The sequence below is a fragment of the Glycine max genome, chromosome 3 (assembly GCF_000004515.6).
Source record: "Glycine max cultivar Williams 82 chromosome 3, Glycine_max_v4.0, whole genome shotgun sequence".
Lineage (NCBI taxonomy): Eukaryota > Viridiplantae > Streptophyta > Magnoliopsida > Fabales > Fabaceae > Glycine > Glycine max.
In genome coordinates, this window is record NC_016090.4 from 35,464,899 (window position 1) to 35,490,412 (window position 25,514).

Genomic DNA, 25,514 nt, shown 5'->3' on the forward strand with positions numbered 1-25,514 from the left:
TTATGATTTTTTCTTTTTAATTATCATACTTTATTAAGGTACATAGATTCTACAATACCAGGTTATCAATTGCACTTTCTTTGTCTTCAATATTTTTTAAGAAATGTAGTGACCATAATCATATCATATGTAGAATGATAACAAGCTACCAATTGAGTGTTCTTTTTTAACATCCCCCCCCCCATTTGTTCGTTCTTTCAATTTTGTTTAAATGATGCTTTAGCAAATGTTCAACAGAACAAGTGTCATCTTTTAATTACTTCATGAATATATAGAATTCCATAATGACTTTGTAGGTCATAATCCAATCAATTGGTTGTACCCTGTTTGTTTGTTTTTTCAATGTGCTTTTCAGTATTAGACCCTTGGCATCCGGAAGCCACATTTCACCACAACTAATCTGAATCAAGTTGGGTTTGGTTGACCCATTTGGGAATAAAGCTCTCCCATTCCCACTTGAACCAACAGATGTTGGTCCACTTTAAATAATGCTTTAGCAAATGAACAGCTGAGCAAGTATCATCCGGTTTAAGTATGAATTTTATTTAACTACTCTATGAATTATGAAACTTCGTAAATCCTAAATAAACTTGAATAGAGAATGAATTTTGCATTTTTTTTTCTTGTTGCATTTAAGTTTGTAATTAGCAGTTTGATTTGCAATTAATTAAAAGGGTTTCCGTGGCCCAATGCACAAAAGATTCCCACCATTGTGGGGTCTGAGTTATTTTAGAGCATTATTTCTCAAATGCTTTGCTATTCAACTGTTCAATATTGTGGCATGTAATCTACATGATAACATTCCAGTCACTTGTTGCACAGGTTGCAAACTTGGAGGACATATTATCAGAGAGAGGAGCCTGTGGGGTTGGATTCATTGCCAATTTGGAGAATAAGGGATCACATGAGATTGTCAAGGATGCTTTAAATGCTTTAAGTTGTATGGAACATCGTGGTGGCTGTGGAGCAGATAATGACTCTGGCGATGGTTCAGGGCTGATGACTGGAGTTCCATGGGAACTATTTGACAATTGGGCCAACACGCAAGGGATTGCTTCCTTTGATAAGTCGCACACTGGTGTTGGAATGGTTTTCTTACCCAAAGATGCACAATTTCTCAATGAGGCGAAGAAAGGTAATAGTGTTCTTATTTTGAATGTTGAGGATTAGTTGAGCTACAAGAATGTCTGTCTTTTGTGGTTTCCCTAAGATAAGCATGTTTAATTGATTGTGATAAATTTTGTTGATGGAGCCTGAAAAGTTTTGGTACAATTCATTTAAACTTAGTTTAGTTAGAAATCCAACGAACTAAACAACAAACTTAACTAACCTGATACAACAGACTTTTGCCAGCTCAGTGTAGCTGAGCCTGGCACTGAACTCACTACTGAAACAGTATACTCTAACAATTCCTGTTGCATATTACATGCTGCATGATGCTCTCCTGCTTTTATGTAAGGAATTTTTTCTTATTTCTCATTGATCCAGTATGCTATTCTCTAATTTGCTTAGTTATTCACATGCCATACAAGTCCACGAACCACAGGCTTTGTAGAACCTGAAGTTGAAGCATATGTCTCAATTAAGACATTGGTGAAAACAAATAATAAGATTATGTACATTATAAATCTTTGTTGTTGTTGCTATCATAGCTTGTGTAGTGCAGTATATGCTATTTGATGTCTCTTTACTTCATATTTCAATTTTCAATATCATTTCTGTATTGAAGAGGAACTGCATTTCTCTAGGATCTTTTTTTTTTCGTTGTTAAGGATATAGTTGTCTTAAACCTTGTGTTTATCATGTGTGGTGCTGTGCAGTAACCTTTGGCTATGGCATTTTAGCACGGATCCCCAAAAATATAAGTCATAAAATCAGTCATAATCATAATTCATATAAAAACCATTTCAAATGATGAAACTCTCAATATCATACTTATTCAACCTGTCATAAATAAATTCTATTCCAACTGTATACAATTGAAAAACCTTAGAAACTAATGCACAAGAACTGCTGAATATCCTTGAGACAAACCCAATAATAATTTAACTGCTGAATATCAAGCCATTTTTGGAGCGTGATCTTCCCATTACACCCTAGTTAGGATATACAGCAGTTATGAGTCTACAAATTAAAAGTAAATCATTGTATTAGAGGTAATTACTAATTGGAGACCTCCCTTGAGGTTAGCAAATAGCAATAATTACACCTAAATCCTGCTTGTTTTAGAATTAGTGAAATTACATTTACACCTACCTACCTTACACATTCCTTACTTTGTTTTTTTTGGACAGCAAAAGTAGTTATTATTAGATAAAAGTACCAGAGGTACTAAAGATACAATATAGTTCTAGATAGGCTACTGGATACAGGGAATCAGGCTGTGTAGCAGTCTGATCTGATCCAGAATTTTCAACAACAGGTACAAAACATTGCCCCACAAGTTGTTTTTAAAGGTATTATGTATATGGTTTATACACCAAAAATAAAGGAGGTATGTCTAATTTTTTAAAAGTAAAGGGTGTTACTGTGTTAAGGCAAAAGAATGATATATAAAATAAGGGATGTAAATATAGTTTCTAAATTAAGTAGGGTCTAAATGTAATTACTGCTATTCTCAATGGAGGTTTTTAATTATCCCTTGGTATTAAGGCTATTGTTTCCAAAGATTTGCAATAAAATAAAAATATACCCTATGGGGGTGTTTGGTAGGGAGATTCTTTTAAGTTTCCCAGGAATCTTAGGTTGTGAATATTAAATTCCTATGTTTGGTATGCATATTTTAAAAATTATTCCCGGGAATCGTTTTTTAATTGAGTTTCCCACAAAACATTCCCATGGGAGGTGGTGGGAATCTAACTTTCCTGAGTTGAAAAAAAGAGTTTACTGTAGTAAATATAGTTAAAGTTTTACATATTACTCTTATTAGATCATTTGATTTGATAAACATTTTAAATTTTTGGTAAAAATATCATGTTAATATTTGATTCCCAAAAATCTTATATAAATCTTCTTAGGAATATTTATAACTAACCAAACAATTTTTAATCATTCCTAGGAATCATGAATCCCAGGATTTATGATTCCCAGGAATCATGATTCCGGATACAAAAAAACTTTTCTTGAACCAAACGCTCCGTAAGTGTTTGTGATAGGCCCAAATGCATGTGCATAGTGGGAAAGGGAAAAGAGGGCAAGAGAAGGATAATGAGCCTCAATATAAAGGCCTGGAAGTGTATGTAAGGAGGAGGAAAAAGGTTGCACAAGAAGAATTGGTTGGGGGAGGGGCATGAGGAAATCATGTTTATTGCTCATGTATGATATTCCCTTTTTGCTCCCTTATTTATTGCTCAAGCCCATGGCTTCCTTTTTATAGAATAAACATGAGATATGAGCCTAATATAAGTTCTGATAATTAAAAAGTTGAGTTAAAAGGGTTAATGTTTTTAAAAAGTGATGTGGGCAAATGCTCGATTCCATATATATTAAAATTAAAGGCTATATACAAATCATGCAATGAACTATTTCAGGGAGTAAGGATCTATTTGTAGATTTCAGAAAATTTAGGAACCTCTCATTTGGATTCAAATGTTCACAGCAGCTATTTCAAAATGGAATAAAGTTTAGGGATGTCTATATTTTCCCTATTTGTTCTGTTTCTGTATCGGTAATTTTTTGAGGACTTTAGTTTTCCATCTTTCTTGTTATAGGTTCTTTGAAGAAAAATGAATGTGTACATGGTCATGCAAACACGCGTCTGTACCACTATAGTATAGTATCTTGTCTTCATAAGTACTCTGTGTGCATGATAAATGTTCAACTGTGATATATTGGCTTACAGTCTCTTAAATGGGCCAAAGTGAATTTTGCACTGTAATACAGCAGTTTGTGTTCTGACATGTATTTTAATCTTTTTGTTTAGTTATTGTAAATATTTTTCGGCAAGAAGGTCTTGAGGTTCTTGGTTGGAGGCCTGTTCCTGTAAATACTTCTGTAGTAGGTTACTATGCAAAGGAGACCATGCCCAATATACAGCAGGTATTTGTTAAGATTGTGAAAGAAGAAAACGTTGATGACATTGAACGAGAACTGTACATCTGTCGGAAATTGATTGAAAAAGCAGTAAGCTCAGAAAGTTGGGGAAATGAGCTTTATTTCTGTTCTTTATCCAATCAAACCATAATTTACAAGGGGATGCTTCGCTCAGAAGTGCTTGGGTTATTTTATTCTGACCTTCAAAATAATCTTTATAAGTCCCCTTTTGCCATTTATCATCGAAGGTACAGCACAAATACTAGTCCCAGATGGCCTCTTGCACAACCGATGAGGCTTCTTGGTCATAATGGAGAGATCAACACCATACAGGTTGAGTTTTCTTTTGGCATTTTAATTATTTCTATAAAGTTTTACTTTTTTTTATGGATTTATGAAAGTGCCACAAATTTGTGCAGGGTAACTTGAATTGGATGCAATCACGAGAACCGTCATTGAAGTCACCTGTATGGCGAGGTCGTGAAAATGAAATTCGTCCATTTGGAAATCCAAAGGCATCAGACTCAGCAAATCTTGACAGTGCTGCAGAAGTATGTAAATTATTGAACATAAAATTATTAATTCCTTCAGCTTGAGGATGTTGATGATGATGGTTATTCATTTGGAATTTATTGTTGAAATTTAAAAATATTTGATCCTTGTGCTCTTATGGTTCCTAATTTCCTATACCTGTCATGTTAACTTTTCTTTCAGATTCTGTTTAATAATCCATTTGTTTAAAATTTCAATATGTCTAAGTTATTTGCTAGGTAATGCCCCTATTAAAGAACATACTTTTGTTTGGACCAAGGTGCTTAATAGGGTTGATACAAATGATATTTTATAGATTCATAGGCCTTATGTAACTAGATTGAATTTCTCCTGCTGTCCATGTTGTGTATACTGGTGTTCAGAGACAAGGTCATCCTTTATTTTTGGAGTTTCTTTGAATCTCTGGAAATTTCATTCTGGCATTTTTGTAAAGCAATTGGAATTTGGAAGTGTTTTTCTTGAATCCTTGTTGTCTAATTATTTTAGATGCTTTGGCTGAAAAAAGTGGAGCAAACTTTTATGATCCTTGTGTGTGCGCATATATAGTTGTTACTTGTTCCGGTGTTTATAGATTAAGTGAAAGTTTTTGTTACAAGTTTCTTCCTTCCAATCTTGTAGAGTTGTTTTGTTTAGCATGTGAGTGGTTAAACATAAGTTTTTCTTTTTTCTTTGTTTTTTTTGGGGGAGGGGTGCCTTTTAAGGATTTGCACAGGAACAAGTGAGTGAGCTCTTTAAAGTTACTCTTTTTGTTCCCATGTTTTCTTTTTCTTTTTTCTTTTTGTTTCCCCTAAGAGAATTTCTTATGCTTCTTTATTTGTATTATTCTTATTTCTCTTTGATCTGTTTCTTCTGTTATCAAAGTAAAATATTGTTAAACAGAAAAAGTGAAAGCAAAAAACTGATGGTCCAAATAGAAATGGTTGCTCTGAGTTGATTTTCTTGTCATTTTTTTTACTGAATCCTTCTCTCTTTTTAACTGTTGTATTTCTTTCTTAAAGATATACAAGTTCCTGATTTGTATTGTTTTTTATCACCTCTGTTTTTAGTTTTTGTTTTGTTTTCATCATCATCATCATCATTATTGTTGTTGTTGTTGTTGTTGTTGTTGTTATTTGTGTATTGAATTCTCTAGACTTGTTTTAAACTTTTAATGGTCACTTTTATATCTTGATATGAATGGTCTACTATGGTTCAGTTATTGATAAGAAGTGGTCGAAGTCCTGAGGAAGCTATGATGATTCTTGTTCCAGAGGCTTATAAAAATCATCCAACTCTGTCAATCAAATATCCTGAGGTATTTTTTATTTATTATATTACCGACATGTCCGATGTCATGGTTATAAATCCCCACTTGTTATTGCATGTTCTGTCGACTTTATTTGTCCAAATATGAGAAGCATGTGTTGTCTGCGTTAATATAAAATGTAATTCATACTTTCTATTATTGAGTTTTGTTTCTCAAATATTACTCATTCACATAGAGATGCATGGTTACATGTAATAAGTGCTTGTTTTCCTTTGAATTAAAATAAAAAAGTGATTTTGTCTGGCGTTTTATATATTTGGATAAAATGTGTTTTAGGTTCCTCAATTTTTGGTCAAAATTAGTGTTAGTTCCTATATTTTAAAATGATTGGTTCTCGTATTTTTAATAATTGGTGAATTTCATCCCTCTTTATAGTTCTTAGGAATCTAGGGTGAGGGTCAAAATTCACCAATTATAATTAAATAACACGAGGACCAAACTCAATGTTTTTGAAGTATAGGGACTAAGATTAATTTTGACTGAAACTTGAGGTACCTAAAACACATTCCCCCATATAGATTCTGTTTGTAGATTGCTTGTTTAAATGGATTTTGATGCTTGGTGTCCTTTTGTTCTGTTTGCTGAAAAAGTCAAAATAAAATAGAGATGTAGCTTCTTAGTGTAATCTAAATAAGGTCGAAACTCACTTATTAGTCTGGCAAAGTTTTGACTTTTGATTTTATGGTTCCCTTGTTGTGTTGTGTTGTTTCTTGTTCCTTTTCAGTTCTCTGTAACGATCCCATTTAGTCTTGATAGTGTTCGGACAGAAAGTAAGGGAAAAGTTGTTATTGACAGTTAGAACAGTAATATGGTTTGTTAGAGGGGTCATTTAGATAAATAGGAGGGGATTGGGAGGAAAGGATTCATTAAAACAACGAGAGTAATTATGAAAGGGGTAATCCTTTGTGAAAAGGAAACCTTTGGAGGAGAGTTGCATCTCCTGTTCTCAGTTGTCCAATAAAATTGTTCATTTCCTTTGTTTGTTTCTATCAGTTTCTCATTTCTCTTTTCTGCATTCATAACTGACAATCTTCTTGATTTTTCTCTATTAAAAACTTAATATCTAGATTTTTTTAAATATTCATCAACATTTGAAAGTCAAAGGTAAAGTATCGGAAGTAAAACCGGTGTAAAATAGAATTTGACCTACCCATTATGAGGTTTAATCATAACTGAATGCTAAGAAATAAAATGGACTGAGTAATTACTAGAATAGCCTATCTAGAGTGGTTGTTAGGCCCTTGCCCCTTTAAGACAAATGTTTTCAGCAATATCAGAGAGGGTTTTGTAATCAGGGGGAATTAGGATTAGGTGCTGGGATGATCTATGTAACTATACAGTCTGAGTTTTGGTTCCTTAATTCATGCAGTTTGTATTAGGGAACCAAACCTCTGCATGGGAGACTACTGTTTGTATATATAACAGTACCCCTTGTACTGCTTTATCATATTAATATATACTATTATTTTTGCGGATAAAAAAAAAGATGAATGTTTTCAGTACTCTTCCTTCATGCTTGCTCTGCAAAATTGCAGAGTCTGTTCTGTTTGTTGCATCTTATCTTTTATTTGCTACAATATTTTAAACCATTTTTCTTGAATTTCTGCATGGAAGTGTCCCTAATATTGCTTTTACTTCTTAGGTGGTTGATTTCTATGACTATTACAAGGGTCAGATGGAAGCTTGGGATGGACCAGCCTTGCTTTTGTTCAGGTATAAATGCTTAAAAAAGAATTCAGAGGAACATGGTTGCCTTGTTGGTCTATCACTCTATTCTAATTCATATGAAGTGACTTTAAGAATTTAAGAAGTAGCACTCTAGTCAGGAAAGGGTGGTTCTTAGAAACTGACAGGTGACAGCAAAAGAAGAATTTAATGGTCCTAATCTGAGTCTGTGTGCCTGTGGTGTGCTTAGTGGAAGGAAGAGGGTGAGGAGTCCAACAAAAAAATTTACCTTGTGATTATTGATTTACAGTCACTTAGTTAGTTCTTAGTAACTCTTCTGTAATGAACTAATTGTTCTTGATCAGGGACCAATCCAGGAGTGTTTTTGTTATGCAATTTCTTTACATCATGCTAATATTTAACATTCTTTCCATTTTCTTTAAGAGAAAATCACCCTGTCAATTTAAATTTAATTATGGGCTTCTGTCATTTTTCTGTGATTGCTGGTAATCCAATTCATGTGTCACAGTGATGGGAAAACTGTTGGTGCATGCCTTGATCGTAATGGACTTCGACCTGCTAGGTATTGGCGAACATCAGACAATATGGTCTATGTTGCCTCTGAGGTGAAGTCCCATACTTTTATCCCTTTGTTATGTATAATATATGGTTAATTAGTATAATGTTGTATGATTTCACGGTTCAGATGACAGTTCTAATCTATTGCTAACTCTAGAACTTTTAGGAGATGTTGTTTTGGCTGCATTTGAACTTGGAATTTTCGATAAACTGAGAGAGAGAAATCGAAGATATAATTGATATTATTAATCTGAGAAGTTAATTTGAGTTAGTTACAACTGAGGTATTTAAAGACCTCTGAACTGAGAAACTAAACATAACTAACTCTAACTAATCCTAACTAACTTCTAACCGAATGTAACTACCTGGGTGCTGTTTGTGAAAAACTAACAGCCCTTACAATTTTTATACTGCTGACTAATACTAGATGGGTGCTGTTAGCAAGAGCTAACAACCCTTACAATCATGAAACAAAACTGTTTTCACAGTTATGTATTTACATACTCCAATATGGAAAAACTAAGATTTGATGAATGCCATTTTACTAAGTCTTTTGTTATCTCGGCTTGTGTAATTTTTTTTGGTACATGAAAATTAAACTGTTAAGTCCCTTTTGCTAGTAGATTATTAGCTTTCTAATTAGCATCATATTAAATGTTTAGATTAAACAGAGACTAATAGTCACACATGTAGCTACATTGTATAATCAAGAAAAGTATTTCAGATATTAGTATCTGACCTTCTATTCTTTTCTTTGTGCACATCCTGTGAATATGATCTTGCTTTGCCTCTGCCTCTGTTTTTTTTTATGATTTTTACTTATAAATAATGATAAATGATAAATATCCAACATTTTTTGTCTGTTTAAAACATTCATTTGAAATTTGGCATCTCTTGTACTTATGTGCAGTAATGAGAATTACAGTTCTGAAGCCACAAATTCTGTTTCATGACTTCCAATTTTTACCTTGTGCCATTCACTTTTAGGTGGGTGTTGTGCCAGTGGATGAGTCAAAGGTTGTCTTGAAAGGCCGTTTAGGTCCAGGCATGATGATAACGGTTGATTTACCTGGCGGTCAGGTTTGCACTGCAGTATTTTCTTATTTTACTTTTGTACAAAGTACATTATCTTCTAATGGCTGCTAGTTCCTGCATTATTAATATTGAGTTTGATTTAAATATTTGTCCGACTTAGAAATTTTATTTGCCACAATGCTCCCTGTCCCCCCTATGTGACAAAGTGATTAATTGAATGACATTGTTTGCCCAGAACCTCGCTCTAGAAAACACATTGCTACCTGTTCCTTTTTGGCTTTTCTATTGATACTGAATTTTTGGAAATGAAGCTAAGTTTCTTTCTCTTTATTCTGTTGAATTTAGAGGGGGAGACTTCTGCATATCATCCATATATATAGTCTCTTATAGTCTTAGTGGTGACTATTACCTAGGCTACTATTACATAAGTGCAAATTCCTAGACACTAATACTCGTGAACACTAAATACATTTTTTCATGTGATACATAAACATGTTTTCTAAGTGCATTAACTATTATTGTTTCCAACATATTTGTCCTAAATCCTTGGGGAGAAGAGGGAAAAACAAGAATGTAGTTGTCAATAGTGTTCTAGCCTTGGGCTTCTATAGGGTACAAATAATGGAGCAGTTTTTGATAGGGACCATTGCAGCATTTTGTGTGCTATAGCAGTGTAACTGATGAGTTTCAGAAACCTTGCTTGATGCTTTATTCACACAACATGCACTGCTCTCTCACCTGTTTTGTCACACATCATCAATACCTAATGCTTACCAGTGTTGTTTCTGGCCAAGCCTGGTGTTTTTTTGGCAAAGCCGATGGCATAGTCACAGATCTAGCTTCAGAGGATACATTACACTCACAATCAATGATTAGAAAATCAACAGTTGAAAATTGTGATAAAATCAAATACATATATATAACAAACCATAAAGTTTGTTACAATCTCTAATTAACGGTTATTAGTGCACTTTATCCTTTACAGTACTCCCCTCACTTTAGAGGAGCCAAATCCCCTATCCACTACTCTTTTTTGCATGAACTCGGTTCTGTCGATTGTTTGCACATCCTCTACTCCTTTTAGGCTGTATTTGGTTTAGGGAGGGAGGAGAGAAATTTTGTGGCTCCCATGTGGGACCCACACCTTCTACACTCTAATTTAATTAAAAAAATTCTCTTCTATTTCCATCCTCTAAACTAAATACAACGTTGGTTCTAATGAAAGTCTTGAGAAAGGTGTGTGTCCTTAGGCCTCTATTCTGTCTCTCACCCTTGTGCTTCTTTTTTTTTTTTTTTTTTGGTTGTGTGTGTGTGTTGTAAGTCCTCATTTTGTTCTCCTGCTGACACCATCTGTTCAATTTTTGTGTTTTGTTCTGATTTTTTTCTTCGAAACTCCATTGGACACCCTTGAAGCAGTGTAGCATCACCCACTTGGAGGCTTACTCTTACTTAATTTCGTGAAGTTTGTTGTTAAGACTACATCATATGGCACTCAATAGTATTAGAGATTTAAGATTTTCCTTTCATAGCATATGAATGAAAGTTTTCAAGAAATTCTACCCTTAGCAGCTTCACTAACATCATTTTTTCATACCGAGATATATCTGATTGACTGATAAAATCAATTTATATCAATTATGAGAAAATAATAATATATGGTATGGGGACTGGGGAGGGTCATGGTCTGTGAATTTGAAATTGTGGTTGCCCATTCATGAGTTGTTTGAACATTTTCAATTAATGTTTTATTTTCCTGTCAAATGTAGTATATGCTGTCTTATGGGATTATTTTACATTTCAAATGTTTTGTGTGGTAGGTCTATGAGAATACAGAGGTTAAAAAACGAGTAGCCTTATCAAGCCCATATGGGAACTGGATCAAGGAAAATTTGCGGTCTTTGAAGCCTGGGAACTTCCTTTCAGCCTCTGTGTTGGACAATGAGGCAGTATTAAGACACCAACAGTGAGAGTTCTATGTAGATATTACTATTAGTTTTATCCTTGATGAGGAAATGTTTGTTTTTAAGTGTTTATACTTATAAATCCTATTACACCCATGGATTTACTCATTGCTATTAGTTAAACATTCTATGTGGTTCTCTATCTATTATTTTTCTTGATCTTTATGAGGATCATGCATTGTGGTTTTGGATAAATTGTGATTTTGGATAAATTGTGATTTAAACTCTTAGAATTTGGGCTTAGGGTCTAACTTATTCCCACAAAACTGGCTAGTAAGTCAAGGACTGTCCAAGTCATATCTTTAGTTGATGTGGGACTACACTTCCACTCTTGAGGCTGCAATTAAGGCAGCCCTGAAGAGGCCGCATCCAAGACGGGCTAGGGGTGACCACATTTAAAGAGGCTTTTACGATAATATGAACTCCCTTTGGAGTGAAATATTCCTCTAGGAAGTAGGAAAAAGGATCTCTGTGTAATATTTTATTTTTCAAGATTGAGAACTTGATTACCGAACACAGTCTTGGTGATGGATCTAAGAGTTGAGAATAGATTTGGGAGGAAAAGTCAAGATAGGATTTCAAGGACCAATTGGTGTCAAATAAAGGGTGAAAAACAGTGGAGCCTTTATCAAAGTTATGGAGAAATAGCATGGGGAGGCAATAGGAAGTGCAAATGGTATCTGGGACAAGATGGACAAAGGGATTTAGGAAGATGGCTAAAGAAACTCTTGGTGAATCAAAAGGTTGATGACCTGTGGGTAAAGAATCTTGGTGGTGGTATGCAAGTGTGCTAGATAAAGTTAAGGTCAGAAGAAATTGTTATAAAGCATTGTCCATGTAAGAATGCAAAAAATTGGGGAAAAAGTGGTAGCTAAGAAAGATACCAAAAAGGCTTTGAGCAAGAGCTTTTGATGGGTTATACCAATCCTTTGGCACCAAAGGTGTGAGAGGGGTGTTTGTAGGCTTGCTAAATGTAGGGAAAGAAAGTTAGGAGACTAGGATTAAGTGTGGTGCAGTAAGGATGTAGTAGGTAAAGTCTAGGTAGCAAAACAAGATATTAATGATGGGTAAAGAAATTACTTTCACAAGTTATTTAATGAAGGGCACCATCTTTTGTTTTTGTATAGGCAGAAGGTAAGGAAAGGGAATCATAATTAAATCTTTTTTCGTAGAATTTGAGAGCCTAAGGTTAAAGAAGCATTGAAAAGGATGGCAGATAGCAAAGTAGTTTGATAAAAAAATATGCTCATTGAGGTATGGAAAGATTTGGGTGAGATAGGTATTAGTTGACTGACAAAGTTATTTAACAAGATTGCGAGGTCTAAGAAAATGTTGGAAGAGTGGAGAGTAGCACTCTTAAGCTCTATTTATAAGAACTAGGGAGATATACAAAATTGCACAAATTATAAGGGGATAAAATTCATGAATTATACTATATGAATTTATGAGAAAATGTAATTAAGATTGGGGGGGCTCATATTACTAAAATTCAATTTTATTTTAAGCCTAGGTGGGTGGTCATGGAAGCAATATATTTGTTATGACATTTAATGGTGAGATACTGGAGGAATAAAAGATTTACATATGGTCTACATTGATTTGGAATAGGTGTATGTTTAGGTGCCAAGAGAGATATTGTCGAAGGCCCGAAAGAAGAAAGCAGTTTGTATTGCATATATTCAAGCAATCAACGATATGTTTGAGAGGGTCACAACTGGAATGGGAGTACAAGATAGGATCACAACAGGTTTTCCTATTACCGTAGTACTCCATCAAGTTGGCTTCCAGCCCTTGTCTCTTTATACCGTAGTCTTGGATGTGCTTATATTGAATAGCTAGTGTCACAATGCATATTTTTTGCATATGTTATAGTTGTAACTTGTAATTGGAGAATCAAGAGAGGAAATAAATGGAAAGTTAGAGATATGGAGACAAGATTTGGAAGCTCATCTCTTTTGCTTAAGTAGAAGTAAGATAGTGTATGGAATGTAAAGAGGTGCGACAATCCTATCTTAGAAGTAAAACTCATGGTTTTATGTATCAAGGGCCCATCGTACAGAACAATGAAGAAATAGAGGGAGATTTAAAACTTAGGATTCAAGAGGGATGGATCATGGGTGGAACGGAGGAGTGCTTTGGGTGCTATCTGTCACAAAAGGTATCACTCAAGATTAAAAAAAAGTTGTTGCGTATTTATAAGACTAACAATGTTGTATGGAACTGAATGTTGGGTGATGAAAAGCCAAGAAGAGAATAAACTTAATGTCATAGAGATGAGAATGTTGCATTTGATGAGTGGGTATACTAGACAAGATAGAATTAGGAATGAACGCATTGGAGAAAAAATTGGGGTAGCACCTCTGGTAGACAAGATGGTAGAAACCTGCCTTAGGTGGCTTAGGCATGTGTAGAGAAGAATTATAGAGGACCTAGTAAGGAGAGTAGATAAAATGGATGGTAGTCCCGTTGCTAACAGCAGAGACTGAAAAAAAACACAAGTGAAACCATTAAGAAAGATTTAGCAGTCAATAGTTTGTCTATATACATGACTTAGGATAGGGCACTATGGCATTGCTTGATTCATATAGCAAACCTCACCTGGTGGGAATTATTATTGTTGTTACTGTCTTTTGTTTTATCAGTATTGACTTAAGTGGATTGTGGCTGGTTTCCATAAGCTAATGCTAAATGTCCTACAAGCTAATGTTCTATAGTATGTTTATGGGAAAGTGTGTTTGCCTTTCTATTGTGCTTACAATACAACATCTCATATGGCTGTTACTCTTCTTCTCTTTGGGTACTACCAGGGCATTTGGGTACTCTAGTGAAGATGTCCAGATGGTGATCGAGAGTATGGCTGCTCAAGGAAAGGAGCCCACGTTTTGCATGGGAGATGATATTCCATTGGCAGCATTGTCTCAGAAACCTCACATGCTTTTTGATTATTTCAAGCAACGGTTTGCACAGGCAAGCTGAGTACTTTCCTACAATTTATTTTAGAATTTAATTTGCTTGGTTCTCTGACATAGTTTTGCTATGGTAGTGCAAAGTTACTTATCTCATTACATCTGGATCATGTTTACTTAATATGTTTATTGTTTGTTCATAATGTCATGAGGTGCATGATATTGTTGTTTTTATATGGTATTCATTGTATGTCACTACTCAGGCTCTATGCATATCCCTGTCTCTTTGTAAATTGCTCTTTAATTCACTCTGATGCCACTGCTCCAATTTTCTTCATTTTTCTTAGTACAGGTTACAAATCCTGCAATTGATCCTCTTCGAGAAGGATTGGTTATGTCTCTTGAAGTGAATATTGGGAAGAGAAGGAATATATTGGAAACTGGGCCAGAGAATGCTTCACAGGTATTTTAGCATACATCTGTAATATTTAGTTTGTCATTGTCATATAATGCCCATGATTTTGTTGCCTTTTCTTGCCACAAGATGATGATATGTTTTGGAGCAGGTTATGTTATCTAGTCCAGTATTGAATGAAGGGGAGCTTGAGTCATTACTAAAAGACTCATACTTGAAACCACAAGTATTACCTACATTTTTTGATATAAGTAAGGGCATTGAAGGTTCCTTGGAGAAAGCATTAAATAAGCTTTGTGAGGCTGCAGATGAAGCTGTCAGAAATGGTTCCCAGCTGCTTATTCTATCAGACCATTCAGAAGCACTGGTAAGGACCATCTAGTAGAACCTGTATCTTTCTAAAGAGTATATTTGTTATATCTCTCAAGGATAGAAGCAATGCCTTTTTTGGCAAATAATAGAAGCAATGATTTGATACATATGTAATTACTAATCAGATGACCACAAGACAGGATATGGCTATTGTCTGCAATGATCGCAGTTTCTCCTCATTTTTAATTTAATTGTTGATTCAAATTTGTTGAATTTATGAACTTCCTTTCCATTTATAAAGTGATGAAGACTGTTTCTCGCATGCATCGTGGAGATTTTTTTTTTCTTTAAATAGTGATAACAACTCTTAGAATTTTGGGTTAGGACCTAACTCAACCCTACAAAATCAGCTTGTAAGTCAAGGATTATTGGAAAAAATCCAAATCTCACATCGGATAGAGATAGTGTCAAGATAGAGTATATCAGTGGAGGGCAACCCTCACCCTATGAGCTAGCTTTTGGGGTTGAGTTGGGCTCAAACCCACCCACATTTTAAGGACTGCTCCCATTTATATACTCTTTTTAGGTTTTATCTCTAGCCGTTGCGGGACTTGGGTTTTTCCTAATACATGCCCACCACTATTGGACTTGGTAAGTGGCCCAAAAATATAGGATCTAGGATAGGCTTTGATACCATCTAATCTTAGCCATGCATGCATGGTCAAGATTGTTTTCTTCCAAGTCTAAATTTGACCCTCCATTATGATTGTATGGTCATCATTATCTCCTTTCATGAGAGCATGAATTCCAATATGCTTCCAATACAGTATATATTTGGATGTGTCTTTGAGCTAATAATGCATTCCTTTCTTTTTGGTCCTAGGAACCAACTCATCCTGCAATTCCCATACTCCTTGCTGTTGGTACTGTTCATCAGCATCTAATCCAGAATGGCCTGCGAATGTCAGCTTCAATTGTAGCAGATACTGCTCAGTGCTTTAGCACTCACCAGTTTGCCTGTTTAATAGGATATGGTGCAAGGTTATTTAATGCCCCTACTTAAGTCTCTGTTAGATGTAGTGTTTTCATTTCTTCCTTATTTTAATCTTATATTAGGAGTCGTGTTTTGTGATCTAAATTTTCATTTATTAGTCTCAATTTTGTTAGACCTGATATAGATTGAAGATATTTTTTGTTTCCTTGTTAATATGCTAGTTTATGGTACAGTTATATTCTTACACTTGTCAAGAAGCAATTTTTTCATTTAAATTGAATAAATCTGAAATTTTTTTTTCTGCGCTTAACAATTGTTTACTGGTGTTATTGGAATTAATTCTACCTTGTATAAGTTGGTCGCAGCAATGTAAGATGGGAATCATGCTTAGTTAAACCCACTTACATCTTCTTGAGCATAGTGTGATATATCTGTTTTGTTTGTTTTAGTGCTGTGTGTCCGTACTTGGCATTGGAGACATGTCGGCAATGGCGTTTGAGTAATAAAACTGTAAATCTGATGAGGAATGGAAAGATGCCTACTGTATCGATTGAACAGGCACAGAAGAACTATTGCAAGGTTACTGCCCAACTTCAAACCACTCTTTTGACTTTATTTCAGATCCAGAAGTAATAAACTGTATTTTTTCCTTTTTTGTATGCCAATCTGTGATTATGGTGGCTATGTATATGACTTGGTTATTTAATTTGTATTTTAAATAATGGTCCTTAGGCAAACACGGGAGAGCTACTTTTAGTTGAAAATGTTTCACTAATACTGTGCTAAAATGAGTTTCATTCATTAACTGTATGAATGAGATAAACTCATTTTTACACAAGAGAAAAGTGAATCCAGAGTAGAATAAGATTATGTGAGATTGAAGGGAAATTAAAGATAAAATAGATTAAACTTCTGGGTGTTTGCGGTACAAGCACGAATCCCCCTTTTATAGGGTAAACTTATAAAAATTAAAAAGAAATTGGGGAAATCTAAACATATTAAGGGAAATAGGGAAAGTAGGAAAGAAAGTAGAATCTATCTCAATAATTACAAAGAAGAAGATTCTGTTCTATTTTCAAATTTCAACATCAGGAATTGATGTGAAGTAAAAATGTGAAAATTGGTCTCTGAATGATTGATATTTTTTGATATGATTTGATTTGACAATGCATTAATCTAATACATCTATTTTTTTATACTAATAATCTTGGTCTAACATGAGTATATTACAAGTAATACTAGCTTAGCCCTGTACCACTATGTAAGATTACTAACATAATAAGACTTGAAAAACAATAATTGTATATTAAAAAAGGTACCTTTAAGAGAAGAAACTTCTTCATCCTTCGCATTGTCCCCCCTCTTTTTATTAAAGAATTCCTCTTTAATTTTTTTTTAAAATATAAGTAACGACCTAATGATTTTCATTTTTGCCTGCATTTCAGGCTGTAAAAGCAGGTCTTCTTAAAATTCTTTCCAAAATGGGCATCTCATTGCTATCAAGGTACGTGATATTGAAATAAAGTAGTCATAAAGGGAAACTTATGCCAGAGAAGGCTGGTATATTCCTTTTTTTTTTCAATAAGTTAGTAGTTTGTCTAATGTTTAATTGTTTCATTTCTTTGCATTCCTTACTGATATGCTTTTGACAAATATATTTTCCAATTTCTTGTTTAGTTACTGTGGTGCACAAATATTTGAAGTCTATGGATTAGGGAAGGAAGTTGTTGATCTTGCATTCAGAGGAAGTGTGTCGAAAATTGGTGGATTAACTTTTGATGAGGTGAGGAACATTACAGAGTCAAGCCTGAGAATGAAAATGCAAATTGTTTTTATACTTTATTGGCAATATAAGCATCAGTTCATTGCGCCTGATAACACTTGATCAATGATACTTTTTGTCCGAGTTTTTTAATATTGATATTGTTTGCCTAACATAATGGTAGATAAATATCATACCATACAGCCTTTTGGCACTACAAATGTATTACATCATGGAATGCTAGCAACATACTCTTTATAGCACATTGGTTAAAATTTATTGAAAACTACAAAATATGAGCTATTGGGGAAAACCCAAGTCCCATATTGGCTAGAGATAAGACAAAGATAGAGTATATAAGTGGGGGGTAATCCTCACCCCACAAGCTAGCTTTTGGGGTTGAGTTAGGCTCAAACCCACATTCTAAGAGGAGTTCATTAAGTAAGGAGGGATACCCACTTAATTTTGTGATTTCCTACAAATTCCAACCAATGTTAGAGAGAGTGCTGGGAGCATTTCTCCTACTTTGCTGATGTAAAAAAAATTCATGTTATGTATGTGAGACTGCTTTTACTTGTCTGCTGCACTCTGTACTTTCAGTTATAGCTTTAGTTTCTTCACTGACAGTTGTACAGCTATCAGTCAGTTATAACTGAAAGGTAGACAGTTGCTATGATAGTTACTACTGTAGTACTGTCATATATGGTCAATGCAGTCTCTGCCTGTATATATATTTCATTGTAACAGAGCTGAACCTTTTGTATCAATCATTTTCCTAGTTAAGTTAAATATTACTCTCTCTCAAGTTCGTTAATGTAAAGCAATATATAATTATACATGAATAAGAGGATGGAAAGATGTAGAACATTATAATCTATTTTTACATCCATATTTATCAACATTTCTATCTATCTTTGTCTATTTCAGACAATTTCTTATCCTTCTTTGTACTTCGCTTCTTTTTGTTGGAGAAGACTTCATCTTCTTCGGATCTGTATTTCTGTCTTCATTCTATATTTTCTTTATAGACATTTTTTTTATGAGCACGTATATTTATATTTATCATGACCCTGAATAAAATTGATTTTCAATTTTAAGACTTTGAATGTTACACCTAAATAAGGCTTCCTTCAAGACTTCTTTTAGGGAAAATTCTGGTAGGTGATGTGAACTTGGTACATGCAATATTAATTGCTTGTGTTACAGAAGAACAAAATGCAGGAAAGAGAAAGTGAGAGAAATGAGAGGAAATCACCCAGAGAATTTTATTACTGAAAATATTCAGAAACTGTTGAATGATTTGACAATACAGTCTAGAATTACATTGTTATGCTGAGGAAAGAACGAACTAAATTCTGTATCAGTTTCTGTAACCACCTCACTCACAGATATCTACCCAACTGACTGATAACTGAAGTCTGCTACAACAGACTATGATAACTACTCACACACAGTAGCTACTCTTAACAGCTAGAATTTTAATACTTACACTCCATCTTTTCTGAGCTTGTAAATTCTTATGTTTGTAAACACCCTGGGTACAATTATACACTATTTCTTTTGCACAAGAGTTTATGAATGTGAAGAATGGACAGTGTTCAATACTTGAATTTACATTATAATGGATATCTCTTACATTGAAACTTCACTCATACTCTGATATGGTGCAGGTGGCAAGAGAGACTTTGTCTTTCTGGGTGAAGGCATTCTCTGAAGATACAGCTAAAAGGTTGGAAAATTTTGGATTTATACAGTTCAGACCAGGAGGTATGAATTCAGTGCTGATGCTGATTTGAAGAATCAGTTGACTTTTTGTCATGCTTTTAGTAAAACTGAATGAGTGTTATTGTTTTATGAATGAAGTTGCATTCATAGTAGTGTTCTAGGTATGATATAAATTGAATGATTTTGATTTACATTTTCAAAGGGGAGTATCATGCAAATAACCCAGAAATGTCAAAGTTGCTCCACAAAGCTGTTCGTCAGAAAAGTCAAAGTGCCTTTTCTGTTTATCAGCAATATTTGGCTAATCGACCTGTGAATGTAATTCTTGGAGATCCTATTTTCATACTGTTATTATACATTTTATTACAACAGATTTATGTGATATATCTGTTGTTCATTTCAGGTTCTCCGTGATCTTCTTGAATTCAAAAGTGATCGTGCTCCAATACCTGTGGGGAAGGTTGAACCTGCTTCATCTATTGTGCAACGGTTTTGCACAGGGGGCATGTCACTTGGAGCTATTTCCAGAGAAACTCATGAAGCAATTGCAATTGCCATGAACAGAATAGGTGGAAAATCAAATTCAGGGGAAGGTGGGGAGGTAATATAACTTCTATACCAGTATAACTGTTGGTATAGATACATCGTACATTCATATTGAGTAACAAATAATTTCTTCTTTTTTTTTTTGTATTTTTATTTCCTTAACTTATTTGCATTTCAACGATGACCTAATGTACATGTATTGCATTCAGGATCCTGTTCGCTGGAAACCACTTACAGATGTCGTAGATGGTTACTCTCCAACTCTTCCTCATCTTAAAGGTCTTCAAAATGGGGATACTGCAACTAGTGCCATCAAGCAGGTTATTGCACTGAAAATTTTAAAAATACCTCCATTAACTTTGTTGACTATAGTAATGTTATTATATTAATTGTGTGATGCTGGAAAATCTTTAGATGGACTATTTTAATACTTCAGCCTTATTTGTTCTTTCTGAGTCAAATTATTTAACCTTTATATAAAATCACTATAGCATACAGCTTTTTAGAAACTATTATTCTATGTTGAATGTTGACAATTAATTAGCCAAATTATATACTGTAATCTGATTTGTTTAGCTGATGCCTTGCAATTATATGATTTCAATTGCCAATGCCCTGCAACTATGCACCATAAAATGATGGCCATGAATTAATCCTTTTTTTCCCACTCTCCCAAACCTAAGTATGGAAGACAATTTTTTTTCTGTAAGTGCAATAAGCGTGATGGGGCTGCCAACATATGCTTTTCCAATTGCCAGTGCCCTGCAACTATGCCCCCTAAAACGATGGCCATGAATTAATCCTCTTTTTCCAACTCTCCCAAACCTAAGTTTGTAAGATAGAATTTGGTGTTTTTCTGTAAGTGCAACAAGCATGGTGGGACTGCCAACATATGATCACCTTCCTGCTGTATCAGCTTAAGAATCCAGATGCAGGAAGTGAATATTGCAACAAAAGTTTTAAGTCGGTTATAGATCATGCCTTACATCATATTCTTTGTGGGTGTGATTTACGTTTGGTGGACCCAATGAGTATTCATTCTGTTATAATTCATGATTACAAATTTAGTTCTTAATCTAATTGGATGGCAAGCTAATCTCTATATTCAGTCAATCTGGCTGATTTAAATTGTATTTATTCTAAACTTGATCAGGTAGCAGCTCTAGTCATAGAAATTGTGATAGGCAGTGGTGATCCGATAAAATATATTGCATTTTTTCAGGTTGCTTCTGGAAGGTTTGGTGTCACCCCAACATTCTTGGCAAATGCTGATCAGTTAGAAATCAAGATTGCACAAGGTGCAAAACCTGGTGAAGGTGGACAATTGCCTGGAAAAAAAGTTAGCATGTATATTGCTAGGTTGAGAAATTCTAAACCAGGAGTTCCTCTTATATCTCCACCTCCTCATCATGACATTTATTCTATCGAGGACCTTGCTCAGTTGATCTTTGATCTTCATCAGGTGACACTCTTGCTTGTTTTATTCACTTGTTTCCTTTGAATGAATTTTAGCAATTAGTATACTGAAGAAAAATCTCTGGTTGAACAGGTGAACCCTAAGGCCAAGGTGTCTGTAAAACTGGTGGCTGAAGCTGGAATTGGCACTGTTGCATCTGGGGTTGCAAAGGGCAATGCTGACATTATACAGGTATCCATATACATTTTTTAGCTGCTTCTATATATATTGCTCAGATATGCATTTGTCCTTTGTGAAGCATAACATATCATAATGTGATCAACTTACAGATTTCAGGACATGATGGGGGAACAGGAGCAAGCCCTATAAGTTCCATCAAGCATGCAGGAGGTCCTTGGGAACTTGGGCTTACAGAATCTCACCAGGTTATATTGAATCATGAAATTGTGCAATTAGAATTTATTTTGATCATTTCTACCAAAAAAATTTGTAAGCTATATTATTGTGGATTATTTTTCTTGCAGACACTCATTGAAAATGGACTTAGAGAAAGGGTTATTCTCAGAGTTGATGGTGGGTTTAGAAGTGGAGTAGATGTCATGATGGCAGCAATAATGGGTGCTGATGAATATGGGTTTGGTTCAGTGGCAATGATTGCTACTGGATGTGTTATGGCCCGCATTTGCCACACCAATAATTGCCCAGTTGGTGTTGCCAGTCAGGTATCTAGAAGGCTGATTTATTATTTAATGCTTTAATGTAATCATTACTCGTCATTTATTTGTCTAACATGAATGTATCATTACATTTCAGAGGGAAGAGTTGCGTGCACGCTTTCCTGGTGTTCCTGGGGACCTTGTCAACTACTTTTTGTATGTAGCTGAGGAGGTAATTTGGGGATGCTATTGATATATGTTCATCTTAATTTTTCTTATTTTGGAGTTGCTGTTATTGATTTAATTTTGATTTACCACGTTGAAATTTGGATTAAGTAATGTTTTCCTCATGCTGTCTGGAATAAATATCATTATTTGACCAGGTAAGAGGCATATTGGCACAGCTGGGGTATGAGAAGTTGGATGATGTGATTGGCCGGACTGACTTGTTTCAACCACGAGACATATCTCTAGCAAAAACTCAGCATCTAGATCTGAATTATATCCTCTCTGTACGAATTGCCTATAACCATATATATCTTTCCTTTCTGAGTTGAATTACCTGCTTCTCTGACATGTTTGATTAACTATTCATTTTCAGAATGTTGGGTTGCCTAAATGGAGCAGTACCGAAATTAGGAATCAGGAGCCTCATACCAATGGTCCTGTTCTGGATGATGTTTTGCTAGCAGACCCAGAGGTAAAACAATTATAGGTGTTGGTATTAAAAATATTATTGGCCTCCCCTGCTCTTCTTTAGATCAGTTTGTACGTCAATCATATTCAGTGCTCAAATACTAGGACTCATTCTAGTTTCTAGTTAATTTTATCTGTGGGCCTCCTGTGCATAAAATCATCTTGTAATCTTAACATTGTAGATAAGATCACGGCTTTCCAGAGTTTGCATCTGTTATCGTTCTAAAATTTACTTTATACATTTGTAATTTATTTTTCAGATTTCTATCTTATTAAATTAGTTATACATATGAAATTTCTGAGAAAATGTTTAGACCATTAACATTCAGCTTCCAAACATTGACAAGTTGAAATATTCTGAAGTTGTATTATCCTATGCTTCTCAACTATTTGTTTTCCCCAAGTAAGAAGGTCTAAAAAATTTTCAAATTCATTTAGCATCCAATATATGTTAAGAGAGTATGTAGGGAGGGGGAGGAGATAAAACACCATATCCCTACTAGTGATTTTTTAGATGTACTATTTATCTACTGTCTGATATCTTTTTCTTCCCTGGGTTGATTTCATAGTTCTCAAAATTTCTTAATTGAAATAAATGCTATTCTTTGACTAAAAAAGCACTTAAAAATTTGTCTTTCATGAAGTTTACTTAGAGAGCAACCCCTGGCGCAATGGTAAAGTTGTGCCTTGGTGACCAGTTGGTCATGGGCTTGAATCCAGAAACAGCCTTTTTGCATATGCAAGGGTAAGGCTGCTTACAATAACTCTCCCCCATACTTTTGTATAACAAAAGCCTTCTGACACCAGGGTAAGTTTTTTATAAAGTTAAAAAAAGGGTAAAAAAAATCAAATTGAGAGTATGAAGTGTTGGATGGGGGGAAAAAGACCTACACTATCTAATTTTGGAGCGTGGCTGTTTTACCCTTTTTGATTAACTGACTTTGTGTTTGATAAAATAAGGGAATGAGATGAGGAAAATGGCTGTCAGTGCTTTATAAGAAAATGTCATATGTGAGGCAGCAATATTAAATCTTTTGTTTTTCAGGTTGCCGATGCCATTGAAAATGAAAAGGTGGTTAATAAGACCATAAAAATATACAACATTGATCGTGCTGTATGTGGACGTATAGCTGGTGTCATTGCAAAGAAGTACGGTGACACTGGTTTTGCTGGACAGTTGAATATAACGTAAGATGTTTTAATTGGCAGTTTGAAATCCAATATTTGTATTTAAGTATCTAGTGGAATGTTGAAAATAATAAAAATCTCCTTGCTTCCAGATTTACAGGAAGTGCTGGGCAGTCATTTGCATGCTTTCTGACTCCTGGAATGAACATTCGCCTTGTTGGAGAGGCTAATGATTATGTTGGGAAGGTACCTTATTAAAACTTGCTGTTTCGCATTACCTAAGAACTTGTTAGGAAATTAAACATGAAATGTGTAACTATTATTCATTTATATAGTGATGAAAAGTATGAGACCTGGTTACTTGATTATTATATCCCAGTATGCTTATTTATTCAGTGATGTACTGTACTTAATTGGTGAAATACTCGACAAATTTCTTCTGGTTGTTCCTCCCTGCTTTTCTTAGGATTTGATAATATTACTTTTTTTCCAAATGTAATCAAGTTGTGCATTATAGGGTTAATTTGAATTAAGACACCCCTTTTGTCACCATAGTGAATGAAATGAATGTTTTTGTCTTGAAGTATCTGTTCTTGTTTTAGTTAGATACTGAGTTGGGGCACATTGTGAATGTTTATTTGAATTAAGATACCCCTTTTGTCACCATATGTTTATTTGTGAATGTTGCCAGGGCATTGCTGGAGGTGAGTTGGTTATCACTCCAGTCGACAAGACCGGGTTTGAACCTGAGGATGCAGCTATTGTAGGGAACACTTGCTTGTATGGTGCAACTGGTGGACAGGTCTTCGTTAGAGGGAGAGCTGGTGAAAGATTTGCTGTCAGAAACTCACTTGCTGAAGCAGTGGTGGAAGGCGCAGGAGATCATTGTTGTGAGTACATGACTGGTGGCTGTGTGGTTGTCTTGGGAAAGTGAGTATTATTTCTTTATCAAAGCTATTCCATTCTTTTCCTCTTCCGAACTCCCTTTGTATGGTTGTTCATGGAAAGAATTGAAGTAAACTGAGGCTATCACTTATTTTTTAACCTTTGACAGAGTGGGTAGAAATGTAGCTGCTGGTATGACTGGAGGGTTGGCTTACATTCTTGATGAGGACGATACTTTCATACCCAAGGTTTGTGCCAGAGACCCATTTCACTGTCCTTTCTCTGTTTTCTATTACAAATGAGGACATGCATGGATTATTGAAATTCTTTTTCTGATCTGGATTCCCTTACTATTCCTCTAATGTTTGAAAAAAGAGAGAATGATAAATCCGTAGTTTGGGAAGCATTTTCAACGGTTTAAGAAAAAAACATATTAGTATACTACCGTTTGAAGATCTTCCCAAATCTCACAAGTGCCTTTTCATGAAACACCAACTGCCTTTAAAATTTGCTTCTAACTAATCTTATAGCTGTAGTTATCTAATTTATCTGGTGCTCTTACTCTAGTTGTGATTGTCTATCAGTCTATCTCATCAAGTGGCTCATAAGTACTTGTCATCAAGCATTGAATTTTTCTCAACCACAGCATAGTTTTTAGACCACACCCCTCCCCTTGGGAAAAAAATGCTTCTAAAAAAATAACCATAATAACCTTGAAAGCCTTTTATTTATGCTGCTTGATACAAACCATGCTTTTTTGTTATGCTTATATCTGAGTCAATTCACAGGTAAACAGAGAAATTGTAAAAATCCAACGGGTGTCAGCCCCTGTTGGACAGATGCAACTGAAGAGCCTGATTGAAGCTCACGTTGTAAGTCCCTCTATTTACATTAATTTATGCATTTGCAATCAATGTAGGCAGAATTTTATATATCACTTGA

At 34.8% G+C, this 25,514-nt stretch overlaps 1 protein-coding gene across 1 annotated transcript in view; it reads left to right on the forward strand.

Moving 5' to 3' along the window:
• The window catches only part of LOC548016 (ferredoxin-dependent glutamate synthase, chloroplastic), a 28,109-nt gene that overhangs the window by 1,939 nt on the left and 656 nt on the right, over window positions 1–25,514 (forward strand). The window contains exons 2-32 of the mRNA XM_006576724.4: window positions 823–1,135; window positions 3,923–4,365; window positions 4,452–4,583; window positions 5,780–5,878; window positions 7,533–7,603; window positions 8,085–8,181; window positions 9,122–9,214; window positions 10,987–11,132; window positions 13,938–14,097; window positions 14,389–14,499; window positions 14,603–14,818; window positions 15,647–15,804; window positions 16,207–16,336; window positions 17,203–17,261; window positions 17,435–17,540; window positions 19,190–19,286; window positions 19,447–19,562; window positions 19,648–19,845; window positions 20,000–20,110; window positions 21,013–21,252; window positions 21,340–21,438; window positions 21,537–21,632; window positions 21,732–21,929; window positions 22,021–22,095; window positions 22,247–22,375; window positions 22,465–22,563; window positions 23,605–23,747; window positions 23,840–23,933; window positions 24,379–24,617; window positions 24,742–24,820; window positions 25,361–25,444. Of these exons, the coding sequence (XP_006576787.1) occupies window positions 823–1,135; window positions 3,923–4,365; window positions 4,452–4,583; window positions 5,780–5,878; window positions 7,533–7,603; window positions 8,085–8,181; window positions 9,122–9,214; window positions 10,987–11,132; window positions 13,938–14,097; window positions 14,389–14,499; window positions 14,603–14,818; window positions 15,647–15,804; window positions 16,207–16,336; window positions 17,203–17,261; window positions 17,435–17,540; window positions 19,190–19,286; window positions 19,447–19,562; window positions 19,648–19,845; window positions 20,000–20,110; window positions 21,013–21,252; window positions 21,340–21,438; window positions 21,537–21,632; window positions 21,732–21,929; window positions 22,021–22,095; window positions 22,247–22,375; window positions 22,465–22,563; window positions 23,605–23,747; window positions 23,840–23,933; window positions 24,379–24,617; window positions 24,742–24,820; window positions 25,361–25,444 (4,431 nt within the window). The remainder of the gene's footprint in view (window positions 1–822; window positions 1,136–3,922; window positions 4,366–4,451; window positions 4,584–5,779; window positions 5,879–7,532; window positions 7,604–8,084; window positions 8,182–9,121; window positions 9,215–10,986; window positions 11,133–13,937; window positions 14,098–14,388; window positions 14,500–14,602; window positions 14,819–15,646; window positions 15,805–16,206; window positions 16,337–17,202; window positions 17,262–17,434; window positions 17,541–19,189; window positions 19,287–19,446; window positions 19,563–19,647; window positions 19,846–19,999; window positions 20,111–21,012; window positions 21,253–21,339; window positions 21,439–21,536; window positions 21,633–21,731; window positions 21,930–22,020; window positions 22,096–22,246; window positions 22,376–22,464; window positions 22,564–23,604; window positions 23,748–23,839; window positions 23,934–24,378; window positions 24,618–24,741; window positions 24,821–25,360; window positions 25,445–25,514) is intronic.